This window comes from Aulonocara stuartgranti, assembly GCF_965226115.1.
Source record: "Aulonocara stuartgranti genome assembly, chromosome: 17".
NCBI classification, from domain to species: Eukaryota; Metazoa; Chordata; class Actinopteri; order Cichliformes; family Cichlidae; genus Aulonocara; species Aulonocara stuartgranti.
This window is the reverse complement of record NC_138953.1, coordinates 26,709,102-26,731,726: the sequence shown is the minus strand read 5'-3', so window position 1 is coordinate 26,731,726 and position 22,625 is coordinate 26,709,102. Positions and strand designations below refer to the sequence as shown.

General features: G+C 43.1%; 1 protein-coding gene across 2 annotated transcripts; it reads right to left on the bottom strand.

The window, feature by feature from the left end:
- Positions 1-1,369: 1,369 nt before the first annotated feature.
- Positions 1,370-22,445, bottom strand: golgb1 (golgin B1). 2 transcript variants are annotated; one of them, XM_082510226.1, is made up of 20 exons: positions 21,536-22,445; positions 19,047-19,125; positions 18,730-18,921; positions 18,527-18,640; positions 18,170-18,337; positions 17,969-18,091; positions 17,381-17,494; positions 16,465-17,158; positions 16,309-16,385; positions 14,325-14,382; positions 8,036-13,034; positions 7,542-7,953; positions 7,230-7,463; positions 6,315-7,148; positions 6,007-6,200; positions 5,534-5,693; positions 4,358-4,458; positions 4,194-4,265; positions 3,535-3,625; positions 1,370-3,419 (listed from the first exon to the last, which is right to left on the bottom strand). In XM_082510226.1, the coding sequence occupies exons 2-20, from the start codon at positions 19,113-19,115 to the stop codon at positions 3,282-3,284; spliced, it is 8,844 nt and encodes a 2,947-aa protein (XP_082366352.1). In that variant the 5' UTR covers positions 19,116-19,125; positions 21,536-22,445; the 3' UTR covers positions 1,370-3,281. The 2 variants fall into 2 exon arrangements, with proteins under 2 accessions (XP_082366352.1, XP_082366353.1); XM_082510227.1 differs by having other exon boundaries at positions 18,170-18,334.
- Between the last annotated feature and the right edge of the window lie 180 nt (positions 22,446-22,625).

Sequence of the window (22,625 nt, the reverse complement as noted above, 5' to 3'; positions counted from 1 at the left end):
AGGCCACTGGTGCGAAATGGGAGGGTAGGTCCTAAAGTATTCGGGAAAAATAATCAATCCCGTTACCAAAAAGCAAGCAATGCATCCTGGTGCACCTCCCTATATAACGTCAGCAAACGAAAACGCTCCTACATAGTAAAAGTAATAAAACCAGTTTTAAAGTGAGTCAAACACCTAAAATAAACTAAATCTACAAAAATAATGTCAAGAAACAAAAGCTGTGACCTTATTTGCAAGATTTCTAAGTGTCATTGTGCAGATGTGAGCGTGAACGGCGCATTAAGACTGGGCTGTATTCTCGTGTAATACCACCGAGAACCACAAGATGGTGCAGTGAGTCAGTGTAACAGGAGGTATGCCACCATCATTCAAGCTCATCTTAGCTCACAGGTGTCGAATTACAGGCCTCAATGGTCGCTGTCCTGCTTGTTTTCCAACTAACCTGCCCTTGTAGCTTCTTATTGGCAAAGCACACCTGATCCAGGTAATCGGCAGCAGGTAGAGCAGGGATATCTCAAAAACAAACAGGATGCTGGCCCTTGAGGACTGGGGTTCAACATGTTTACACATTGTCACAAAGCTCAAATCATCTCACACTTTGTTTTTGAACACTGACAGGGAATTCCCGTTACTCAAATGGTCTCCAGTCACCAGATCTCGAAACAAGAGAAACTTTGGGATGTCTATAATGGATGTACAGCGGACAATTCTGCAGAAACTGTGTCAGTCATGTTTATGTGGACCAAAATCTTTGAGAAATGTTTTCAGCACTTTGTTTAATCTGTGAAATTAATAATTAGGTCAGCTCTGAAAACAAAACAGTTTCCAAACTGGTACCAACAAGGTGTGCCTAATAAAGTGTCCACATTTTACCTTATATATTGTCTAATTGAAGTTTGAGCATTTTTCATATTTAAATGGATAATTGTATTACTTTTAGTGTTTTACTTACTTTTAAAATATTAAAGTCTTCATTATATTCACCTGTTTAAAGAATGTTTTATTTCATGATTTAATTTCTAACTTCTTTAGCTCATTTTTCCATTTAATTGGTCATTTTGACACATATATTCACCTTACAATTCAACTTTAATAAAACATGCATTATTTAAAGCTCCAATATTCAGATGTCTGAAAATGTCCAAAAAAAGAAGCACTGTGAAATATTGGGTCTTTATTCTGTTAGATCCACAAAAGCATCTGTAGACCTACAAGAGAAGCAGATTTTGCTTAAAATTACTGATTAAATAAACTATGTGCATCATTTCTAAGTACCAGAAACAGGTTATTGTTTATTTTGTCTTTTAGTCCCTGACTTATTACAAGAAAAAAAAATGCTAGAGGCAAAAAACTTTCACCCAGACGTCACTTACATTTAAAAATATCTTTATTAAAAGCTGTGATTGTTGTGTCAGCAGTAACAGTGAGTGTATACAGATCCTCCTCCCATAAAGAAAAGCAGTTTTAGTGTTTTATAGATTATGTGGGCATTTCAAAAAGTTACAGTGTGCCACCATTTCTCTCAGCTGGCCTGGACCTGAGCTTCATTTGATCTCTCAGAAGAAGAAGAAGATGATAATGGTCGAGTAAACAGGCTTTCCAATATAATAACCAAATTATTTAGAATCATTTTATGAATGTAAAAGTAAAGAAAGTGATTTAAAACTAACAAAGCCCAAATAAAGGGTAAACCAGGGTAAATTAAAAACCGCCCACTGTCTAACAGGAAAATGGATCCATTCTTGAAGAGACCTGATTCTAAACCACCAACACTTTAATGACACTTTATTATCCTACACAGCCCTTTCAACAGTTATTTACAAATGCAGGTGTGTGTTTAAGGTGTGAAGCAATGTAAAGAGTTTCACCAACACAATGATTAAACAGAGGGTGAGGAGGGTGAGGAGGGTGAGGGTTCCGATATAAGTTATGCTACATCCGGTTAAGTCCATAATATAATGGGACGGATATCATTAGAAATCACAGCAGTCTTCCTCACTGTGGTAACATTGCACCTGAAGGCAACTTCATCTTCATCTGCCATCAAAAGTACAGAGCAAACTGTGAACAATCTAAATCTGCAGCAGAAGCATGGAGTGGGAATCATACTGGACATGTAAGAGGAAAACCCCACACGACGCATGTTCATATGTACAAATATTAATATAATGTCCCATTTAGGAAAAAAGGAAAGAAAGGACAGCATAATACAGGAATGTGTAAGTAACTCAAATTGCACTGCGCTCCATTTTTGTGCATGAAACGAACAGATAAGGAAGAGACTGGACTAGAAGAGCACGCCCTGAACCTCAAGCCATCGTAAAAGAAGAGCCGGCATTTGGAGAAAGAGGCTTAACGCTTTCTGGTGGAGTTAGCTCCACAAAATCCCTGCGTTTACGCTGCAGGCAGTTAGCAATTAACAGGTTACATGTGGTTCATCTGATCAATAAAAACATCTGGTTCTTGGTCACAGCTTTCTTTCTCTCTGGTTGGCTATTAACAGCTCAGAGCTTACAAAACAGAGAGCTGTCATTACACTGTGGGGTTTTTACTACTTACATACAGAGATTTAGATATATATGAGGGGTTTTAATCAGCTGATAGGAAAGTTCCACAACCATTTCACCTTTTCTATAAGTTAGCCTTATTTTAGATTGCATACAGATGCTATAAATGATCAGACAGACATGCCCCTCAATAATGCTTTCGATAATGCTCAGATAAGTGCCCAGATGTGTTTCAACATAGCTTTCGTCTAGAAGGACTTTGGCATCAGTCACTAACTCTGGGATTAGATTTGAGTCATTTCAGAGCCTCTACACTCTTCCAGAAAGCTAAAAAGCACACTTTCCAAAATGTTAAACTTAAAGTGACCCTTTCAGGTTATACTCACAGACTGCATTCTCTTTTACACAAAGCTTATCCACATGTAAAGGCACAAGACGAACACGGTCTCCTAAAACAACTCTGGATCTACTCTTCCCCTAAAACTCTTTATGTGCTGTGGTCCCTTTATTTCTCCTCTGCTTCGGTGCTCAAAAGACACCATTCACACTCAATGTACTAGGACCAAATAGTTATAATCGAAGGTATCCGCTCCCTTTATGAATCTAAATGCTTTGGCTAAAAGGTAAACTTCTGTAAAGTGCAACGTTTGTTTGTTTGTGCCCTTCTTTAATTCATTAATTCCTGTAACAATATAAATCATAGCGATGGTTTGGGTCACATTACAGTTTCTCCCCACGTCTTATCTGTCAGGTTTATTATAAAGGGAGCTGGTTTCAGAGGTATCCACCCAGACACAGCAGCAGCAGGACGTGCACAGTGAGCAGGTAGAGGCTGAGCAGCAGAGGCGTGCGCTGACGGGAGCAGAAGGCCACTCGGAGCATCCGCATCAAACCGGGACCGCCTCTCCGGGTCTGCGAGAGCAGAGGAGAGAGACAAGGTGAAGGGAAACATTGAGCTCATAAGTCTTTATTATTACGGTTATTAGGGTGACAGATGAGGTGCGGGACAACATTAGCGGCGCCTTACTCGAGTGACAGCTCCTTCCGGCGGCTCGATAAAAACGGCAGTCTCCGAGGAATCCCCGTCCAGTGCAGAGTGCCATTTAGCCTGGCCGTGGCTAATAATAATAAAAACAGAAGTTAGCTGTCATCGCTGTCGATGGAGCAAATTTATCGCAGCTAAAAAAGGAGAGATTCAGATGCAAACGTGCCTTGTTTGCTGATTGCTTGCTGATTCTTAATAACGGCGTCACACAATTAAAAACATGTAACTGAGGCAACATGGAGTATAACCACCTGGACTGACCTAAGCGAATAAGTAAGACTCTCCTGATCCTTCCCTTGATATCAACACTGGGTTGACTCCAAAATTAAATCACTTCATCCCTGATAATGACCTCGACCAGTGAACCTTCTTCTTCTAATAAGCCTATTTAGACACCCTCTTTAGCATCTATGTGCCCCCACATATTTACAAGCTGGCTGGTAAGTTTACCCGTCCTTGCCTGCGATTACACCAAACCAAAACAGGAAACTTAAAGACAAGAGTTGCTAAGAGACACCAGTAAGCACCGCAGAGCTGCAGGGAACTGGTCCATCCTCATATCATCTAGTATAAATATAACATAATGTTCTTATAGCACCTTCAACTTCCAGTATGAGATTATCTCCTACTGAAGTTCATACCGTTTGAGTCGGTCTTGCGTGGCCATCAGCTGTTCCTCGACAGCCATCCTCTGCTGCGTCTCTTCATCCAGTCTGATTTTAAAAAATCAGAAATTAAAAATCAGTGTTCATGCTTCCCAGCCTGCCATATTCACACGTTTCTAAAGGTTTGGATCTCACAGTACCTCCGCTGTAGCTCTTTGACCTCAGCCATGTAGGTGTGGCTCTCGATTAGGCTGCTGCGCTCCTGAGGGGCGCCGGGAGCGCTAGAGAGCACCTCTGCGCCCTGCAGAAGACAACGAATCTACATTTATTCCCCTTGGCATTTGGCTCCAGTGTGACATCCTGATAGATGACTTCATTTTATTGTCAGTTTCTATTTAATTTGTTGTTTCTTTTTTCCTTTTGGTGCTACACACTTTTAATGTACAGCACTTTGGTCAGCTCTGTTGTTTGAAATGTGTTATACAAATAAACCTGACCTTGACTTTTACATGAAGTCTAACATCTCTATTCTGTGGTTTGGCGTTTCCACAGTTTATATTCATGACGTCACATATTTGTCTGACATGTCGATCTTGTTTTATCCTCCTTTCTGACTTTAATGAGGACCATCATTTACAAAAGAAGCGCACTGTTGTCTTAAAATTTGATACTGGGGCCATAAACCTGTCAGCAAGAGTTAAGAAAAAAAAAAACACAGGCAAGATAATTAAGTGAGCAATAACGTGATTTTCTCACATGCCCGATTCAGACTTCTATGGGCAATCTTTGCAGAGGTGAGAGTGTTACCTTTGTAAGTGGCCGATATTGTTGCCGTCACATGTTTGTGCATTTTGTGTTAATTCCTTTGCGGTCGTGTTTTTTTATACGCTTATTTGTTTTATATTTGTAGTGGTCAGTTTTTTTACAAATCCAAACATATATTTGCCTTTTATAATATTATTATTAAAAATATTTTATATCTACACAAGCTGACTTTCTGTAACCTGTGGAGTCGCCTCCCGCTGATCATTAGAAAGAAAGCAGGTAATTTGAAACTGGCTTCACTTTTCAGACACAGAAATTACAGCCAGCTGTTACGTACAGTCTGTGTTTATAGTAAAGAAGCATGGAGGGAAATTAACTTATAAATCGTTTTTTAAATAACTAAAGTGCCACACGAATGATTCAAGAAGACAACTTCTGGGAATTTGTGGCAAAGATAAAACAGCCTGAGCTGAAACACTAATAACAAGGCCTCATGAGCAGATCTAGGTGTAAATTTAAAAGGCAACAAGTCAAACACTTTATATTTTAACAATCCCACGGGAATCTATAGCTTTCCCTTTTGAGTCAAAAGCAAATGTCTAGGCGCTTACCTCTCTCTGATAGTGCTCCTGCTGGAGTTTGGGTTTATGCACCCGGGTCTCTTCCAGCATGGCGGTGAGCTGCTTCAGTTGTTGGTCCCTCTCTGACAGCGTGGCGAGAGTCTGCTGCTTCAGCTGCTCCGCTTGAGCCATCAAATCACTGCGTTCAAGCCTGAAAAAGTCAATCAAAATCAATTGGTGCCTTTCTGGGGAGCACTTTATAATAACCATTGTTAATAAATGGGAAACTGGCAGCTAATTCAACTTTAGTTTGAACTTTAATTAAACAGTGAAATGATAGCAGTGGTTACTGATTGGTTAATAATTGTATTATTGTAAAGCTACAAATGATGTTTACAAAACCTGCTTTAAAGAGCATATAAGCACAGAGGCATAAACTATATACACTACAGTTGAATTAAGTCTCCTTTTCTTTAAAATCAACAAAAATCTGAATAAATGCTATTCCGGCTTTGTCGTGTCACCTGAGTGTTTCTATTTCCTGCTTGCCCATTTCCACCATGTTCTCCAGCTGCGTTATGACACCCAGCATGTCTTCGCTCTTCTGCTTCTCCTCAAGCAGCTCCTGGCTGACTTTAATCAGCTCTCCTGCTCCCAGCCGAGCCAGCTCTGACTTCTGCTTCTTCAGCTCAGACTCCTGGGCTTTAAGCTGCTCCAGCTGCACATAAAGAAAAGAAAATCTATGAAAAATATGTTGAAATTCTGTAAAATGTCACCAGAATATAAACTCAAGCATGCCCTATTAATATCTGTCATACTTGGGGTTACTCACCAGCCTCTCCCTGTCATTCTGCAGGGCCTGTAGTGCGTTCTTCAGTCCCCACACTTCTCCAGTGGAGCCTGCAGAGCCACTGTGTGCTGTGTGGCCCCCTGCCTTGCTCATCTCCTCCAGTTTGTGGCTCAGTTCTTGGACCTTGTTCACTGCCTCGTCCCTGCTGTCCTGGAGGGAAGCCATGGCTTTAGAGAACGACTGATTCTCCTGTCTCAGCTTCTCTGTCACCTCTTTCTCCTCCAGCAGCTTCTGTTCAACAGCCAGCAGGTCTCGGGCCAGCTCCGCCACCCTCTCCTGAGCGCTCTCTGACTCTGTCCGCATCACCCCTCCCTCCCATCGCAGCTCTGCTAGCTCTTTGCTCTTGCTCTCGTGCTCTTTCCTCTCTCTATGTAAAGTCTCTTCCAAAGCCGCCCCCTGCTCTCTTGCTGCCTGCAGCTGCTCCCTAAGCTTCTCAACTTCTGCACCAGGTGCATCCATCACCTGTGATGCAGGCCTCCTCTCAGCTGCCTGACTAAGAGTCTCGCTCTCGACCTTGTGCACCACTTCGGTCTCTTTGACTGTGCTGAGGCTCTTTAACTGACTTTCCAACTCCTCTCGTTCCTTTTCTAAAGATACAATATGCTGCCTCTGGGCTGCCAAAAGCTGTTTGTGTTGGGAGTCCTTCATGCTTAAAACCTGTTTAAGTTCATCTCGATATCCATAAAGCTGAGCAGACAGCTGGGCCCTTTCAGCATACAAGTCGTCTCTCTGGACCAGCAGAGAGCGCAGCTCCTCCTTAAGGCTGTTATTCTCTCCTGCCGCCTCTTGGATTAAACCATCCTTCTCCATCATCACCTGGAACAAAATAAAGATATTATAATGCATGCTAAAACAAGCTCTGTACATCTTAGAGTCTGTACTGTTTTTACACATTACCTGTAAGTGTTTCTCTTCCAGCTGCTTGTACATGTTGAGGACTCTGTCTCTGTCGTCCTGCAGGGAGCCCATTGCCTTTGTGAAAGAGTCCAGCCTGGCTTTTCTGTTGTTGCTCTCTTCCTCAGCTTTTCGCAGCTTTTCCTCCAGATCACGCACTTCTCCTCTTCTCTGCTCGAGCTCCTCCTCAGCTTCTCGTGCCCTGCTGTCGGCCTCTTTCCTTGCCTCGTCTGCAGCCTTAGAAATAGATGACACACGTTAGGAATCTCCAACATTTCTCTCTGAATTTTTCAGTAAATTAAAGTCCATGCATACCTGAGCAACAGCCTGCTCCTGCTCTCCAAGCATTTCCACTTCTCTCCTTTCCTTCTCATTTAACTCAGCCTGTAAGGTCTCTGTCAGCGCTTTGGAGGATCGCAGGTCCGTCTCCAACTGCTCCACATTCAGACAAAGTCGTCTCTCCTCTGCTTCCCTCTCCTGTAGCTCCAACCTGGCCTGTTCGACATCGCCCTGGAGCCTACCCACGGCCTCCTCCAGAGCCTGATGTCTCTGATGAAGACTCTCCATTTCATTTTTCAAGGTGTGAGCTTCACTTTGTGCAGACTCCAATTCAGCTGCGGTTTGCTGAAGCTTCTTCTTCTCCTCCTCCAGAGCAGTTTGGGTCTCTGTGATTTTCTTCCCCTTTTCTTCCAATCTTAGCTGCCAATCCTTGTCTGCTTTCTCTAACCTGAAAAGGACCAACAAACTGGATTATAGGCTAAAATGTAAAAACTCAGTAAAACAGACAAATTCAAAGGGAACATTCTTACCTTTCAACTGTGACTTGCAGTTCCTCTTTCAGTGCTGTTTCTTTCTGAAGCTGTTCCGTGAGGCCTTTGGCACGTGTTTCAGCCTCTCGAACTTCAGCCTCCTTAGCCTGCAGGGCACCATTAAAGCGACTCTCCCACTGCCGGGCCTCGTCCACAACTCGGTCCCGGTCATCTTGCAGGGAGGACATGCAGCGTGAGAAGGCAGCTAACCTGGCCAGAGACTCATCCAGACGAGCCTGCGTCTCCTGGGCTCTTCTCTCAAGGTCTTCTGCTATCTCTCTGGCCTCCAGAGTAGCTTCCTCCTCCTTCTCCCTTTCTCTATAAGCCTCCTCCAGTCTCAGCTCCATCTCCTTCAGCTCAGCCCCCAGCCTGAATCTCACAGAGTCCAGGGTTTCCTCTGCTTCAGCTTTTAGAGCAGCCTCTCTCTGCTGGATGCTCTGTTCAATGGTCTTTTTGGCAGCTAATGCCTCGCTCGCCTGTTTCTGGGCCTCATCTAGTTGGGATTTATTACTAGCAACCTCTGCTTCAGTTCTTTTCAGGTTCTCTAGAGTTTTGGAGGCCTCCAGCTGGGACTTTTCCAGTTTGTTGCAGAGCTCACTGTGACCTATCTGCAGCGCCTTTGCTTCTCTTCCCAATTCGCTGATCCTCTCCTGGTACTGGATGCAGTCTTTCTGCAGTTGACGGACTTCCAGCTGTTTCTCCCTCAGCAGTTCTTCCAGCTGTCGTGCTCTGCTCTGGCTGCCTTCTTTGACCCTCTGAGCAGACCTCAGCTGTTGCTCCAGCTCCCTCTGCTTACCAGACTCTGCTTCGGCCTCAGCTCTTTCCCGCTGGGCCTGCCTCATGTCCTCTTCCAGCCTGGCAGCTCGGTCTTTCTCGCTCCGAGCCTCAGCTTCGAGTTCGGCTCTTTCCCTCTCTAACCTTTCGAGCTCCCGCTGCAGCTCGGTGAGGTGCTCCCGGTTCTCAGCTGCCTCCTGCTGGTAGCCAGCGATGCTTCCATTGAGCTGAGCCAGCTGGTTCATCAGACGCTCCTCCAGATTATCTTTTTCGGCTTCAAGACTTCTGAGGAGTTCTTTGAACTGGGTTTCCTTCTTTGAAGCCTCTTCAATCAGACTCTTTTCTCTTTCTTTGCTCTCTTCAAGGCACTTCTCTAAGGAGACTGAGAGGCTCTCCTTCTCCTTACTCTCCTGGAGATGTCGCTCGAGAGAGGCCAGTTCAGCTTTGAGCTCAGCTTCTCGCTCCTGCCATTGTTCCCGCTCAGTGGTGAAAGCAGCCTCGACCTCCCTCATTTTATTTTCCAGTAGCATCTGAGCTTTTTCACTCATTTCTGCTTTTTCATTTTCTTCGGCAGGTTGCGAATGGGTTTCTTTTGCAGTTGCTGCCACTATTTGGTCATCTTGAATTTCTTCTGGCGTTACTGGTTTTTCTTTGTCCTCATTCTGAATCTCAGCAGGCTCATTTGTCATCGTACTTGCATCTGATTTCTGGGCAGTGACAACCTCTTCCTTTTCTCTCATTTGGGCAAGTTCTTCCCTCAGACCTTCAATCCGCTGCCCTAAAGAGTCTCTTTCTGCCACTGTAGCATGTAGCTCAGCTTTCAAAGCTCTCAGCTCCTCTTGAAGCTGCTCAAGTTCATCCCCAGGAGCTCTGTCTTCTTGTTTTATTGACGGCTTTTCTTGGATCTCTCTGAGCCGCTCGTTCTCTTCCTCCAACTCTAAAATTTTCTGCTGCTTTGTTTTGGCAAACTTTCTCATTTTATCCTTCACTGCACTGACCTCCTTCTGCGCTTCCTCCACTTGTCTTTCAGCTTCCTGCCTTGCCGTCTCACGAGTCCTGACTTTTGCCGCCAGCTCCTGTCTCTCCTGCCTCGCAGCTTCCAGGACTCGTCTCACTCTCTCCGCCTCATCGCTCACATTTTCATAAGATTTGAGAAGTGTCTCGTACTCATCCTTCATGGTCTGAACCTTTTCCTCCCATCCTCTGCATGTTCTGGCCGCTTCTTCTTTTGCCAGCTCCACTTCTCTCTTGCAGGCATCTTTCTCATTGAGTACACCTTCCATTGCCAGCTTGAGGCTCTCGCACGAGGATCCTAAACTTTGGTTCTCCAATAATGTCCGGTCAACCTCTTCAATCAGTCGAACTCTTTCAGCTCTCAGCTTCTCCAGCTCATCTTCAGCAGATTCAATTTTCTGCTGTAGCTCAGCTATAACCTTCTCGGTCGAAGCAAGCTGCTCCTTCTGGGTTTTGTTCTCTTTAAGAGCCTCTTTGCGAGAGATCAGGGCAGCCTGAAGCTTTCGTTGAAGCTGCTGGATCTTCTCCTCGCTGTCTTTGTCCTCTTCTTGCTTCTGTGGAACCTCAACCTCTAACTTGTGTGACTTTTCCTTTTCGGCCTTCAGCTCATCCTGTAATGAAGCTATCAGCTGATCCTTCTGGGCCACTGTATCTTGCATAGAATTTATAAGTATGTTCTGCTCACTCAGCTGCTGACTGAGCTCCATTATCTCGACATTCTTGTTGTCGAGAAACTGCTTGAAGCTGTCGACTTCATCCTGAAGAGCTGCAACTGAAGACGAGGACTCTGCGGCTGCTGCTTTGGCTGCAGCGTCCATTTCTGCTTTTAGGGCTTCAGCGTGAGACTCGGCTTGGCGATACTTCTCTCTGAGGTCATCAACTTCTGCAGAAAGTGCATCAATCTGCCTTTCCTTTTCTCTGAGTGCTTGCAGCTCTTTGCCCACTTCCAATAACTCAGTCTCCTTCTGCAACAGGCTGGCCTGGGTTTCCTGCAGCTGCTTCTCGAGTTCCTCACCTGCTGTCCGTAGAATCTGGATCTCCTCTCTGAGAGTTTTCAGAGAATCCTCCATTTGTTCAGAGAGGACCTCAGACGTAGGCTGACATGGATCGCTGGACTGCGGTTGTGATGAATCAGTCTCAGGTGAAGCAAAATCAACCCAGTCCTCCTGGACCCAAACATTTCCTGAAGGCTTTTCCATGTTTTCCACCCTGTGTTTTGGTTCTTGAGGAGTCGGATCTTCTCTTTCAGCGCTCACCTTTCCTTCTAGTTCTCTCAGTTTAGTGAGAAGAACTTCCTGTTCACTGCTCTGGACCTCAAAACGCTCCATAAGGCCACTGTATTCCTCTTTCTGCTGCTTGAGCTGTTCGCGATGGTGCCGGTCTTTTTCCTTTGCCTTACGGATAGTTTCTTTGCGAGACTCTTGCACCTCTTGAAGCTTCTTCTGCAGCGTTTCACACTCTGCTTCGAGATACGTCACCTGAGATTGTAATGCGGTTGTTTCAGGAGAAATCTCAGCTTCTTCACTTAGCTTTCTATTCAAAGCCAGAGTCTCAGCGAGAACTTGGTCCTGCTTTGTTATTTTTTGCTCAAGACTCTCAACTGCCTCCTCTTTGGATCTTAAAGCTTGCTCGAGCTCCACAAGTTTTACCTCCATCTCCTCAATCTTGTGTCCTTCTGACTTTTCAGGAATTTCTCCCGTTGCTGCCTCATCCCTCTCGCTCCATTTCTTCGCTTCTGCCTCAAAGTCAGCAACCTTCTTCATGAGCTCTTTTCTCTGCACAAGTGCTGCCTGCAGCTTCTTCTTTGTGTTTGTCAGCTGCTTTTCCATGACTTCTTTCTCCTGCCGTAAGCAAGCAACTTCATCATCTACAAGGACAGCTGAGTCTTCAGTGGTCTCTTGCTGTTTCTCCTCCTCTTTAACCTTCTGAAGTTCTTCCATCTTCTCCTTCAGTTTGTTCATCTCGCTGTCAATCTGGAACTTCTCTTCTTCTGCTTGAAGGAGTCTAGCAGACATGCTGTCATTGAGCTCCAGCATCTCCTGCTCTTTCTGATTGAGACGAAGCTGTAGCTCGCTAATCTCAGAGTCCTTCTTTGACAAAGACTCAGTGTTGAGATCTGATGTCTGGGAGTATTCCAACATGCTGCTTTCCATGTCTTGAAGCCTCCTCTCCAGCTCAGAGGCGAGGAGTTCTCTTTCCTCTAGCTGAGTGCTGAGCATCCTAACCTGACCCTCCTGCTCAGAGAGAGCATGTTGGGCCGTTTCCAGAGCTGTCTGCAAAGCCTGAAGTCGGTCTTCCTTGGTTTTATTCTCAGTGTTTAAAATGTCTATCTGTTCTTCAAGAAGCTGAAATTCAACGCTCTGCTTCTTCGCTACAGAGCTGCTTTCCTGGGAATGTTTATCTAGCTCCTCTCTGGCTGAACCGAGCTCCTCTGCTAAACTCGCAGCCTTGGACTCAGCCTCTTCTTTAGCAGCACTTAGGGATTCTGTTTCCTCTTCCAGACTCTTTATTTTCTCCTGTGACTCTGCAGCTGTCTCTCTGAGCCTCTGCAGCTCAGCCAGAAGTTCACTGTACCTCTTTTGGAGCTCCTCAGCTAAGGCCTGAGCGAAGACCTGGCCAGAGTGAGCACTGGCTTCATGGGACAAGGAGGAAGAACTCTGCTGACTTACATGAACCTGAACTGTCTCTCTGATGACGACAGATGAGGACTCGACTTGAACCGTGGTGGTTTCTTGCTCCATGCCTGTCGCCACCCACGACTGACCAAAGTCCTGGACGATGGAGGGCCATTCTTGACCTCCATCTTGATTCACAGCTTCCAGGAGTGTCCAGCTGCTGTGAGCCACCTCTGAATCACTACTGGCGACCATTTCATCGGATGAGGTGCCTTTGGATTCCTCTGGGGAATCTGACTGGTTTCCTATTAGCTCTGGACTGCTCTGATTCTCAGCAGAAATGGAGAGAACAGAGGTGTCCTCAGCAACTAAAGTGCTCTCTTCTTCTTGGGTGTCTGCCATGAAGTCAGAAAGGGCTGCAGAGCTATCGAGGGGAGCCGTAACAGCATCCTCAACCTGATCTGGGGTCTGATCACAGTTTTCATTTGGTGAAAGCTCACTTAAGCTTTGCTTATTAGCAAGTATGAGGGATTCTCGCAAAACAACCAGCTCGTTGTCTTTTTCCAGCAGCTGCTGTTCCAGGGCCAGTATGTGTGCTGTGAGATAAAATTAAATAGGAAACGAATGATAAGAATGATCTAAAATAAGCAGTACCAAATCAAAAACAAATGCAAGTGCAGTCTAAAAACAAACACCCAAAGAGGGTGTGTGCTGCTGCAATACGATATTGTTCAAAGTTCACATAGATAATTTGGCATTCAGAAAACGAATATATAACCTGACAAATAAAGCCAAAGAACATTTTTATGATCTTAGCTTGTCTGGTCCAGGAGTGTGAAACATACAGTTGGCGGCAAAGGAACAGAAAGTTCACTGGATGTCTGTGCAAAGTGTTTAACTTACAGAAAATGGATCAAGTTGTTAAAAATGGATCGAGTTCTGAGAACGGTTGTCAGGAATTTTAAATTTAGTTAAACCTGAGGTCTGAATTATTGTCGGTTTTACAGCTTCCTTATTGCTCTGTCACACCAAAGTAGGGTGGACAAGCAGAAGATCAGCACTGACGCCTTTCTTTGATTTACAACAGCAGGTTTTATTTGTCACAATGGCAGACTGAATGTGAAAAACACACACTGCTGAAATTATAAACACTTACCAAATATGAGTAGATTAAAATAAAACGATTTTTTAATAAAATTTTTCTTATGAACTTTTCAAAGACTTTGTAATGTAAATATTAAGGATTTTACAGTGCACTTCTTTACATTTAAAGAAAAGCAGGTGGTTTATGCTCAGCCTTCCTGAGATCAAAATGTGTTGGATGTCACCGTGATTGAAGAAAAACTGTACGTATATAATCAGCATACAAAAATAAATAATAATAATAATAATGATAAAGATCATTTGTGTCTAAAAGCAATGAGTATACAGAATAATAAAATGCTGTGATGTATTTCTATAGTTCTACTGTAGTTTTATAGATGTATATTTATGAATGTGGGATGATATTTTTATTATTAATTTATTCTATCTGTAAGTGGGACTCTTGCAGTGAAACATGACTCACAGAATAAAAGTAGAGACACCTTCACTCTAAAGAAAATCCACTCTGATTTCACCTTCATTATATTTTTTTAATAAATTAGGAAAAATTAATTTAGTCAAACGATTTTAAAAGCAACAGAATTCAACCTTATCTAATGGTTTAAATTAGGACCTGAATGTCATTCTCATTCCTAAATGGACTGCCCTCATAAAGACAAACAAATATGGAAGCCTTCTGTTAAACTCTGGAATCTCAAAGAAATATTTTATACAGATTTTAACTTCCTGTTCGATTCTGTCTCCAAATAATGAGTGCATTTATTTTAGGAATCATACCGTACCTTTTTCAGCTTCAGATGAATCGTGTGTTGGTTCAGCCGCTTCTTGTCTCTCCGACATCTAAAAGAACAACAACAAAAAAAGCGACAAGTTTAAAGACATCCTGCAAACTACAACGGTGCAAAAAAAGGACTTCAACAAAGAAACCACAATGACATTTCACATTACACAAAAAGCAGAAAGCTAGTGGATAAGGATTTTGACATTCACCCAGTCCACAGGTAAATGTCATTTTTTGTGTTTACACTACTCTTACCAGTGTTGTGACTTTAAACTAAGTTTGAAAGGATGCAGGAGAAGACTTCTTGTTGTGCTTTGAACTTGATGATCATATGTTTTTTTAATCTTTTCAAAATAAAAGTGAAAGGTGCTTAAACAAAGCTAAAACCATTCAACAATATAACTAAATAGAAATCAGACCAATAAAGTATATAAAGCATATAAAACATTAAAATATTAGTAAAAACTGATACAGAAACCCTCCAAGGCTGCTCGTCTAGTTTAAATCTCTATCAGCAGCAGGCTGTATGTCGGTCGGGTCAGTCGGTCTGACCATCAGATCAGCCCAGGAGGGATTAGACGATATTCCTAACACAGACATGAAGTATTGTCTGTCTGCTGTCCTGTCTGAGTCTGACAGAGATCACCTGTCCAGACTGAAGCTGTGACCTGGACTGGGAGTAGCCGATAAAACCAGTTTGACCGTCCCGATCTCAAAACAAAGGTTGACTTTGTTGACGGATGGCAAAACGTACAAATGACACGTCTACATCTGCAGAAGTACTTATACTCAGCTACCAGTCTCACACTTTTTCTAATAATAAACACAGAGATGCCATAAAAGAACCGCAGGACAAAGACACTAAGAAACTCAGGCCGAAGCTCCGTAGAGATGATAAAGCTTTCATGTCATCACAGAGCTTATTTGGGACTGCTTTGTGATGTGTATCTCTAGTGAACCAGGCTGCTTATATCCTGTGTTAAACAAACAGGTAAGTATTTGCAAGATTTAAGCCCTCTATTTTAGGACACCATTTATACCACCCAGTCTTTCTGAGTAGTAGCTGTAAGTTTTGCCCTTTGAAAATGAAAAACACCCTTGTGTCCCTCCCTCCTGGGTGTGCGCCATTTTGCTGGCTGTGGGTCACAACCAATTTATTTGCATACTGAGATCGGTTTGCAATGCATTCAGAAAGGACACGTCGAGCACTGTAGCATCTCTGGAGTAACAGGTAACTGCAATTGCTTACCCATACAGCCTAACCAAGCTAGCTAGCATTAGCTGGTAGTTTAGCACTCCACTATTATGGTCACTCCTAGCTCCAAAAAAACTCCCAACATGGGAAAGGACAAAATACTAACCAAGTCCACGCACAGATGAGTGACACTGTGACTACATTGTTCTTTTAAATACAGCCTATAGCTATTACTACTACTACTGAGTTCCATTTTCAGTTAAGCACCACTTCACAAAAACACTCATCTAAATGACATTTATGCTGTCAGGCAGGTGCAGGTGGGAAATTAATTTTCCCTCATGAAAAGCTGGGACTGGTGTGGAGAGCCTCAAGATAATAAAGATGAAATTAATAATGAGAAGTATTGTTGCGTTCACCTTACTGGTGTAAGATAAGATAAGATAAAACAACTCTTTATTGTCATTGCACAGTCATACCTAGTACAATAGTACAACAAAATTGGTAACTGTCCCACGTCGGCACTACGCACAACTAAAAACAACACAACAACTTAAACTTTTTTAAGAAAGGTATGAGCAAAGGAATGACTTCATAAATAAAATAAGTGTAGCGGTCAACCCCCTGTAATATTATAGAGAATCCCAATGATCAATTATGATGCCATATGAACAAGAACTAGGCAACAGTGGGAATAACAAACAAAGGTTTAAGTGAGCCAGGGTCAAGCAGGGCCACAACTGTCAGACTTCAGCAGGTTTAAAAGTTGCTTCTGTACTTTTGTACTCACCGTTACAATTTGCTGCTCCAGCTGCTGTATCTTAGTGTTGGTCTCCTCCTGTTCTGTAGTTTTTCTTTCAAGTTGTTCTGAAAATAAGATGTTTGTATTAGTAAAAAGATTCATTCACAGAATCCCACAAACAGACGTCAAGATAAGCACTCATACCCTGCAGAGTTTCCATGCTGTGAGTGAGGTGGGCACATTGTTCCTCACTTGCACTGCATTTGTCTTTCAGTCTCGTCATTTGTGCTTCGATGGAGTGCACGGTGCCCAGGAGATGAGACCGGTCAACGGGGACAGGGATCTCCTCGGTCACATTTTCTTCAGCCAGAGAATGTAGAAGCTTCCAGATTTCAGTGAAGAGCTCGCCCTTCTTCTGCATATCTTCCTGCTCTTCCCTGAGGGAAGCAAGTTCTTTCTCCAATTTTTCCACTTCAGATTTCTCCCTCTCCGAGGCGTCCTGCCTGGCGTGGACAGCTGCAGACTCTGCCTCTGTCACTGACGAAAGCTCCCCTTCAAGCCGAGCGATTTCCACCCTGTCTCTCTCACTTGTTTGTGTGGCTACAAGCTCAGCTTCTTTCATCACAGTTAGCTCTGCCTGCAATCTGGCGACTTCCATCTTCTCCTTCTCCAGCGCCTCCTGACTCGCACGCTCTGCTTCTCTCACGGAGGCCAGCTCGCTCTCCTGCTTCACCACCTCCATTCTCTCTCTTTCCAGGGCCTCCAGGCTGGCTCGAAGACCCGCGAGTTCTGCATCAGCCCTGCTCGCCTGTTCGGCCCACTGCTGCTTCTCCTCCTCCCTCAGCTTGGCGGCCTCCGCCAGCTCCTGCTCCATCTGCCGGAACTGACCAGTCAGGATCTGAGGAGAACAAAAAAGACTGTATGAGTGGGTGTTTTTTATCTAGCTCAGAGAAACAACGTATAATAATAACAACTTGTCATCAAAATGTAGGGCGTGTCTTTGTTTGATCATCTTTTTATCATGCGCAAATAACTGCTATAATGTAGAACAGCGTCAAAACCAACAAGCTTTAAGCAGGCAAACAATCATATCAGCTATCTAATCAAACAGGATCTGTACCTGTTTCTGCTGATCAGCACTGCTCACTTCCTGCTGCAGCATTTCCAGCTCTCCTGCACGAGACATCAGGGCCTCTTCGAGCTCCTCACAGCGCTGCTGAGCTGCATGCAGGGCCTGAGGAAAACACCATAAAAACAGGCAGCGTGTAACGCACCGTCAGTGTATATGTGAAGGGTGGAAACTATGGTGCACTTTCACTGCTTCACAAACTGAAACTGTTTGTGTGTTTATGACCCTAAGGTTGATTGTAGTTCATTGACACTTTTAGGAGCAAAGGTCCCCCCTTTTCCCCTGATAAACCATTTAATGATGCATCATTCTTATGCCACATGGATGATTTTGGGCTACAAAAATTAAATTAGACCTCAGAAACAGTAGCAGCTATGTCAGATTTCACATAAGCCACTATTTGTATTGCAATTTGTATGGAACAAATACAATATTTCAGGGTTTCTGTACCGTTTTAAACACTTAATACAAAGTTAAACAACAGTACATCTAGTACAGGTGGAATCAGTCAGCTAGTAATGAAGAAACCACAGCCTAATTTGTTACTTATGCTAGAGAAATAAACTGACAATCTTTTACCTTCTGAAGCTTGCCCTCATCCTGAGACTGCATTGTTGCCTTCAGCAGCTCCTCTTCATGTTTCTGAATCTGTTCCTGGAAACGCACGTCCTTCTCACAGACCACCGCCTGCAGTTTCTGCAGCTGAAAGTAAAGGAACCCATTCAGAGATAGCACTAGTAGTAATTTTAAAGGTCTACATCCACAGATATTCTGCATCACCTGTTCAGCATGGGCAGCCTCCTTCTCTTGTAGCAGCTGCTCAGAAGCCAGAAGTCGCTCTTCAAGCTCCCGGCTCCTGGCTTCCTCCTCGCTCAGCTTCTTCTTCAGCTCCTGGAGCTCCTCTTCGACTGCAGCGCCGGCTCCAGTGAAAGAGCTGTCTGGACTCTGCTGCAGACAGAACAGATGCTCAAGTCAGATCAAATCAAAGGACATGAGCTTTACTGCTGGTGTGTGGTTAACCACCTGCGTGTCCTTGTCTACACAAACAACAAATCAATTAATGTCCTTTTTTTTTGCATTAGACCCAATGGTGTTAGCTGCCTTCGCTTCACAACTTTTAACTGCACTAAAACTCACTGTTGTGCCTTCTTGTCCTTTTAGCTCAGTTATCTGTTTTGTGAGTGACGCCATCTTGGCTTTGGCCTGCAGCTTGAGTTTGGTGAAACGGGCCTCAGCTTCCTCTCTCTCGTTCTGTAACGTGAAGCAAAATAACACTCAAAATATGACAGTCAAAGTATGAAGGATCACCCACAAGCACAAACACACAAAGGTTTACTTACCTTAAGCTGAGCATCTTTGTTGGTCAGCTCAGTGTCCTTTTGGAGGAGCTGGGTATCTTTGTCTCGGATGAGCTCCTTCAGTTGGACCACCAGTTGTTCCAGGTGGGCCAGCCTCTCCATGGCCTCCTCAGGTACCTCTGACCCCATTGGAGCCTGACCGTCATCAGAAGGGAGCTGAGGCACTAGCGTGCCCTGTAAAAGGAGTAATTAAAGCTCTGATTCTTCAACATAAGGTTTACACCTTTAAATACCAGGGACACTGCTGGCTCAAAATCTCTTCATTATTGGCTGTTAAAATTTATCTGATGCTCTCTCACCTGCTGTTCTCCATCTTGGCCCTCCTCTCCAGAGAGCTCCTGGAGGACTGTGGCCAGACGGCTTAACATAAAGATGGCACTGTGAAAGTAAAAAAATAAATAAATAAAAAGAAAGAAAAAGAAATCATGGGTTTCAGTCTAGATGAACCTCTAATGCATAAATTATGTCCCGTACTGATATGTGACAAATTTTATATGCAGCAGATATAAAAACTGTACACACCCCTGTCAAAATGCCAGGTTTTTATGATGTTAAAAATATGAGACTACCATAAAAAAATGAAATGTAGAATAAACTGGTTGCATATCTGTGCACACCCTCACACTAATATTTTGTTAAAGCATTCAGTCTTCTTTTGTCCACACTTCCCTTCAATTTAAGAGCCTGTTTAACCCCAACACCACAACCCAAAAGGTACACTTGGTGCAAAACCAGCACTTTGTATCACCAACAGAATGCCATACCCATGGTGAAGCATGGTGGAGGCAGTATCATACTTTGGGTTGCTTTTCTGCAGCTGGAACTGGGGCTTTAGTCAGTGTGGAGGGAATTATGAACAGTTCAAAATACCAGTCACTTTTGCCCTAAAACCTTCAGGTGTCTGCTAGAATTCTGAAGATAAAGGGATTTTAACTTTCAACACAACCATGGAGACAATTATACATCCATGTCAACTAAAGAATGAGCTCATCACAAGAAAATAGAAGTTTTCAAATGGTCCAGCTAGATCCCAGACCTAAATCCAAAGGAAAATCTGTGGGGTGACCTCAAGAGGGCTGTCCACAAGAGATGCCCTCACAATCTGACACCTTTGGAGCGCTTTTGTAAAGAAGAGTGAGGAAGTGCTATAACAGATTTGTTTGTTTTTCATTTGAATTGTACAGGTGATCACATTAAAGGTTGGAAAAATAATTTATTCCTGTAAAATTTATGTATCCCATCAAATGTGGTGGAAATTATAACACTTTCTGTGAAGGCATGAATACAAACATATTGATTTTCCTTTGTGTGCACAGGCAGGCAGTGGAAAGAGGCGTGTTTGAGAGTAAAGGTCAAAACTTGGAGGTAGCAGGTTATGAATTATCCCGTCACACAAAGGCACTGCTGTCATTAATTGTATAAAATGTTCTGAGGTTTGGCTGAGAGTTCTTCAGCCAAAACGAGCAGGAAATTTTAAAAATATTGAGATGAGATGGCCTTTATTAGTCCCAGAGAAGGAAAATTCACATTGTTGCAGAAGCAAAGTAGACAAATTTGTTTAATCATCTGCAGCTCTGACAGCAGGTCAAATGTCTTTCTTAAGCTTTAGAAAAGCAATTAAAGTGCCACTAACTGCAAACAGGTTGTTTTGTCAGATTTATCAAACTTTTTCAAAGATGTATGCCAAAAAACAAACAAACAAAAAAAGCCAAAAATCTCTTCAGTTTTTAGCTTAGCTTAACACCACTTAGTATCATAGCAAAACGGGTAACTTTTTTTAAAAATATATATAGCTCCTACACAAATCTTGTTGTCAACCAATATAAGCAAACATATTAGATACAACAAATCAAAGTGTATGCTTTCATGACAATATGGTGGTGCCCTAGTGTTTTTATATGCTGTGCCAGTCAGTAATTTGTTTTGTTTTTTATAGAAGCAAAATGCTGGGAATTTTCAAGTTTTTCCCACTTGGCTTTGTAGATCCCCTCACGCCCATTCCGATAGTTTTAGCAATTTCCCTCCAGGAAGTTGCTGAGATTGGTCAGTCGTTATCTTTATACTATTATCTCAATTATTATTCCTAGGCGATGTTTGTTATTCTCCCACTGCGGAAATGCTTAGGAGGGTACTTAGGAGGGTACTGAACAGACCAATCACAGCAGATGCGGGCTACGACGACGGGTCGTTTCGTTTTAGTTCTAGGGAGGTGTGCGCTGTATAAGTTGGTCTGCCCCCCCATTGAGGTCCAAAGAAGAAAAACAACAACTAGGTTAAGTCGTCGTTTAGGTCGTTGGATTTCGCAGAAGTTTGCGGTTGCGACGTATTTTTCTGTGTATATTTCCCCCCGAAGCATAAATTCCTACTAAGTTCTCCGAGCTGGAGCGGACAGAGCCGAATCTCTCCGAACCTACTGGACGCTCCACTGCGGCTGCGTCACTCTTTTTGAGAACAGCAATGATTATAAGCTAGCTAACGCGAAAATGGACGGGAACACTTTCCGAGCGGCTGGATGCTGATGTTTTCAGAAACCAGCAAATACATCTGAAGATGAGGAGACGGCGCCGTGAACAGGATGCTCTGTGAAAACATCCGTTTATTGCGGCCGTAGTTTCCACGATACGGTAACAAGTTAGCTGGAGCTCTCGGCTAGCCGACGCTGATAACAGGTAAATAAGGACAGCGTCTTTTAAAGCGGCTTCGCAGAGTTTCGCTCTTCTGTGCATGACAGCTCTGTTATGTAGCCCAGTCAGGGGTGGGCTTTTAAAAGAAAACACTTTTGACTCACCTGTACGAGTGCTTTCCAGGTAAATGTGTCTGGTTTTTATTTGATATATTTCCTCGGATGGATTTCAGAGCAGAGCCACATCACCAAACATTCCCGGAAACAAAACTTCCTCTGCTCTGATTGGACGACCGGGAGCTACGTGTGTAAGGGACTGTGTGCAAATTTACAAGCGCCTACTGCTCGTCGGGGAGTATCTACATAAACATATACACTAAGAAAACGAAGACTGGTATTTAAAAAAATCATATCTGTTTGTAGAGCAATACAGAGCAAATTATAATAATGGTAAGGCATGATCAAAGAGTCCACCTGCTCATCAACCATTGCAAGCAGTTGGGGAGGAGCCTTCTGCTGCTGGCACACTACACCACAGTGTTTGTGGCATTTGCTGGACGCTCAGTGCAGTGGATGGTGGATGCAGTGAAGTGGACAAGCCTGTTTGCACACTACACGGTGGCAGTTTTTGACTCCATCTACAGACACTTGCACTGGAAGAAGAGGAAAAGCATCCATGGTGTTGCCAGAGAGATCTGCCCGGACTCTGATGTGCGACCACAGTGATTTATTCATCTGTTATAACTGTGTCCAACCATGTTACATGGGCAGTAGACCTAGAGAGGACACTGTAAATGAATATGAAGCTGAACAAAGAGTGAAGATAATGCCTTACTGACGCTTTTTACCTTTTTAAGCTTTTAAAATGTAGTTTATTTTGTAACATACGTCTGTTGATGTATGTGTGGATAAATATCCATGTTTCGGAGAAGCTCTTCCAAACTATTGGAAGCTCAATATCCAGGCCAGTCATCCGTTATACCTTCTGTCGCAGGGTAATGAAAGCTAATGCAAATCTGCAGGAAGAACACTTTTTTTTTAGTTTAACCTTTCTTGTAATGATGCTTTAAAATGATCCCCAAATGAATTTTATATATATATATATATATATATATATATATATATATATATATATATATATATATATATATATATATATATATATATATATATATATATATATATATATATAATTTATTTATTTTTTATTTAAAAGAAGTTTAAACACTAACATGTAGAGTATATATCTGTTATG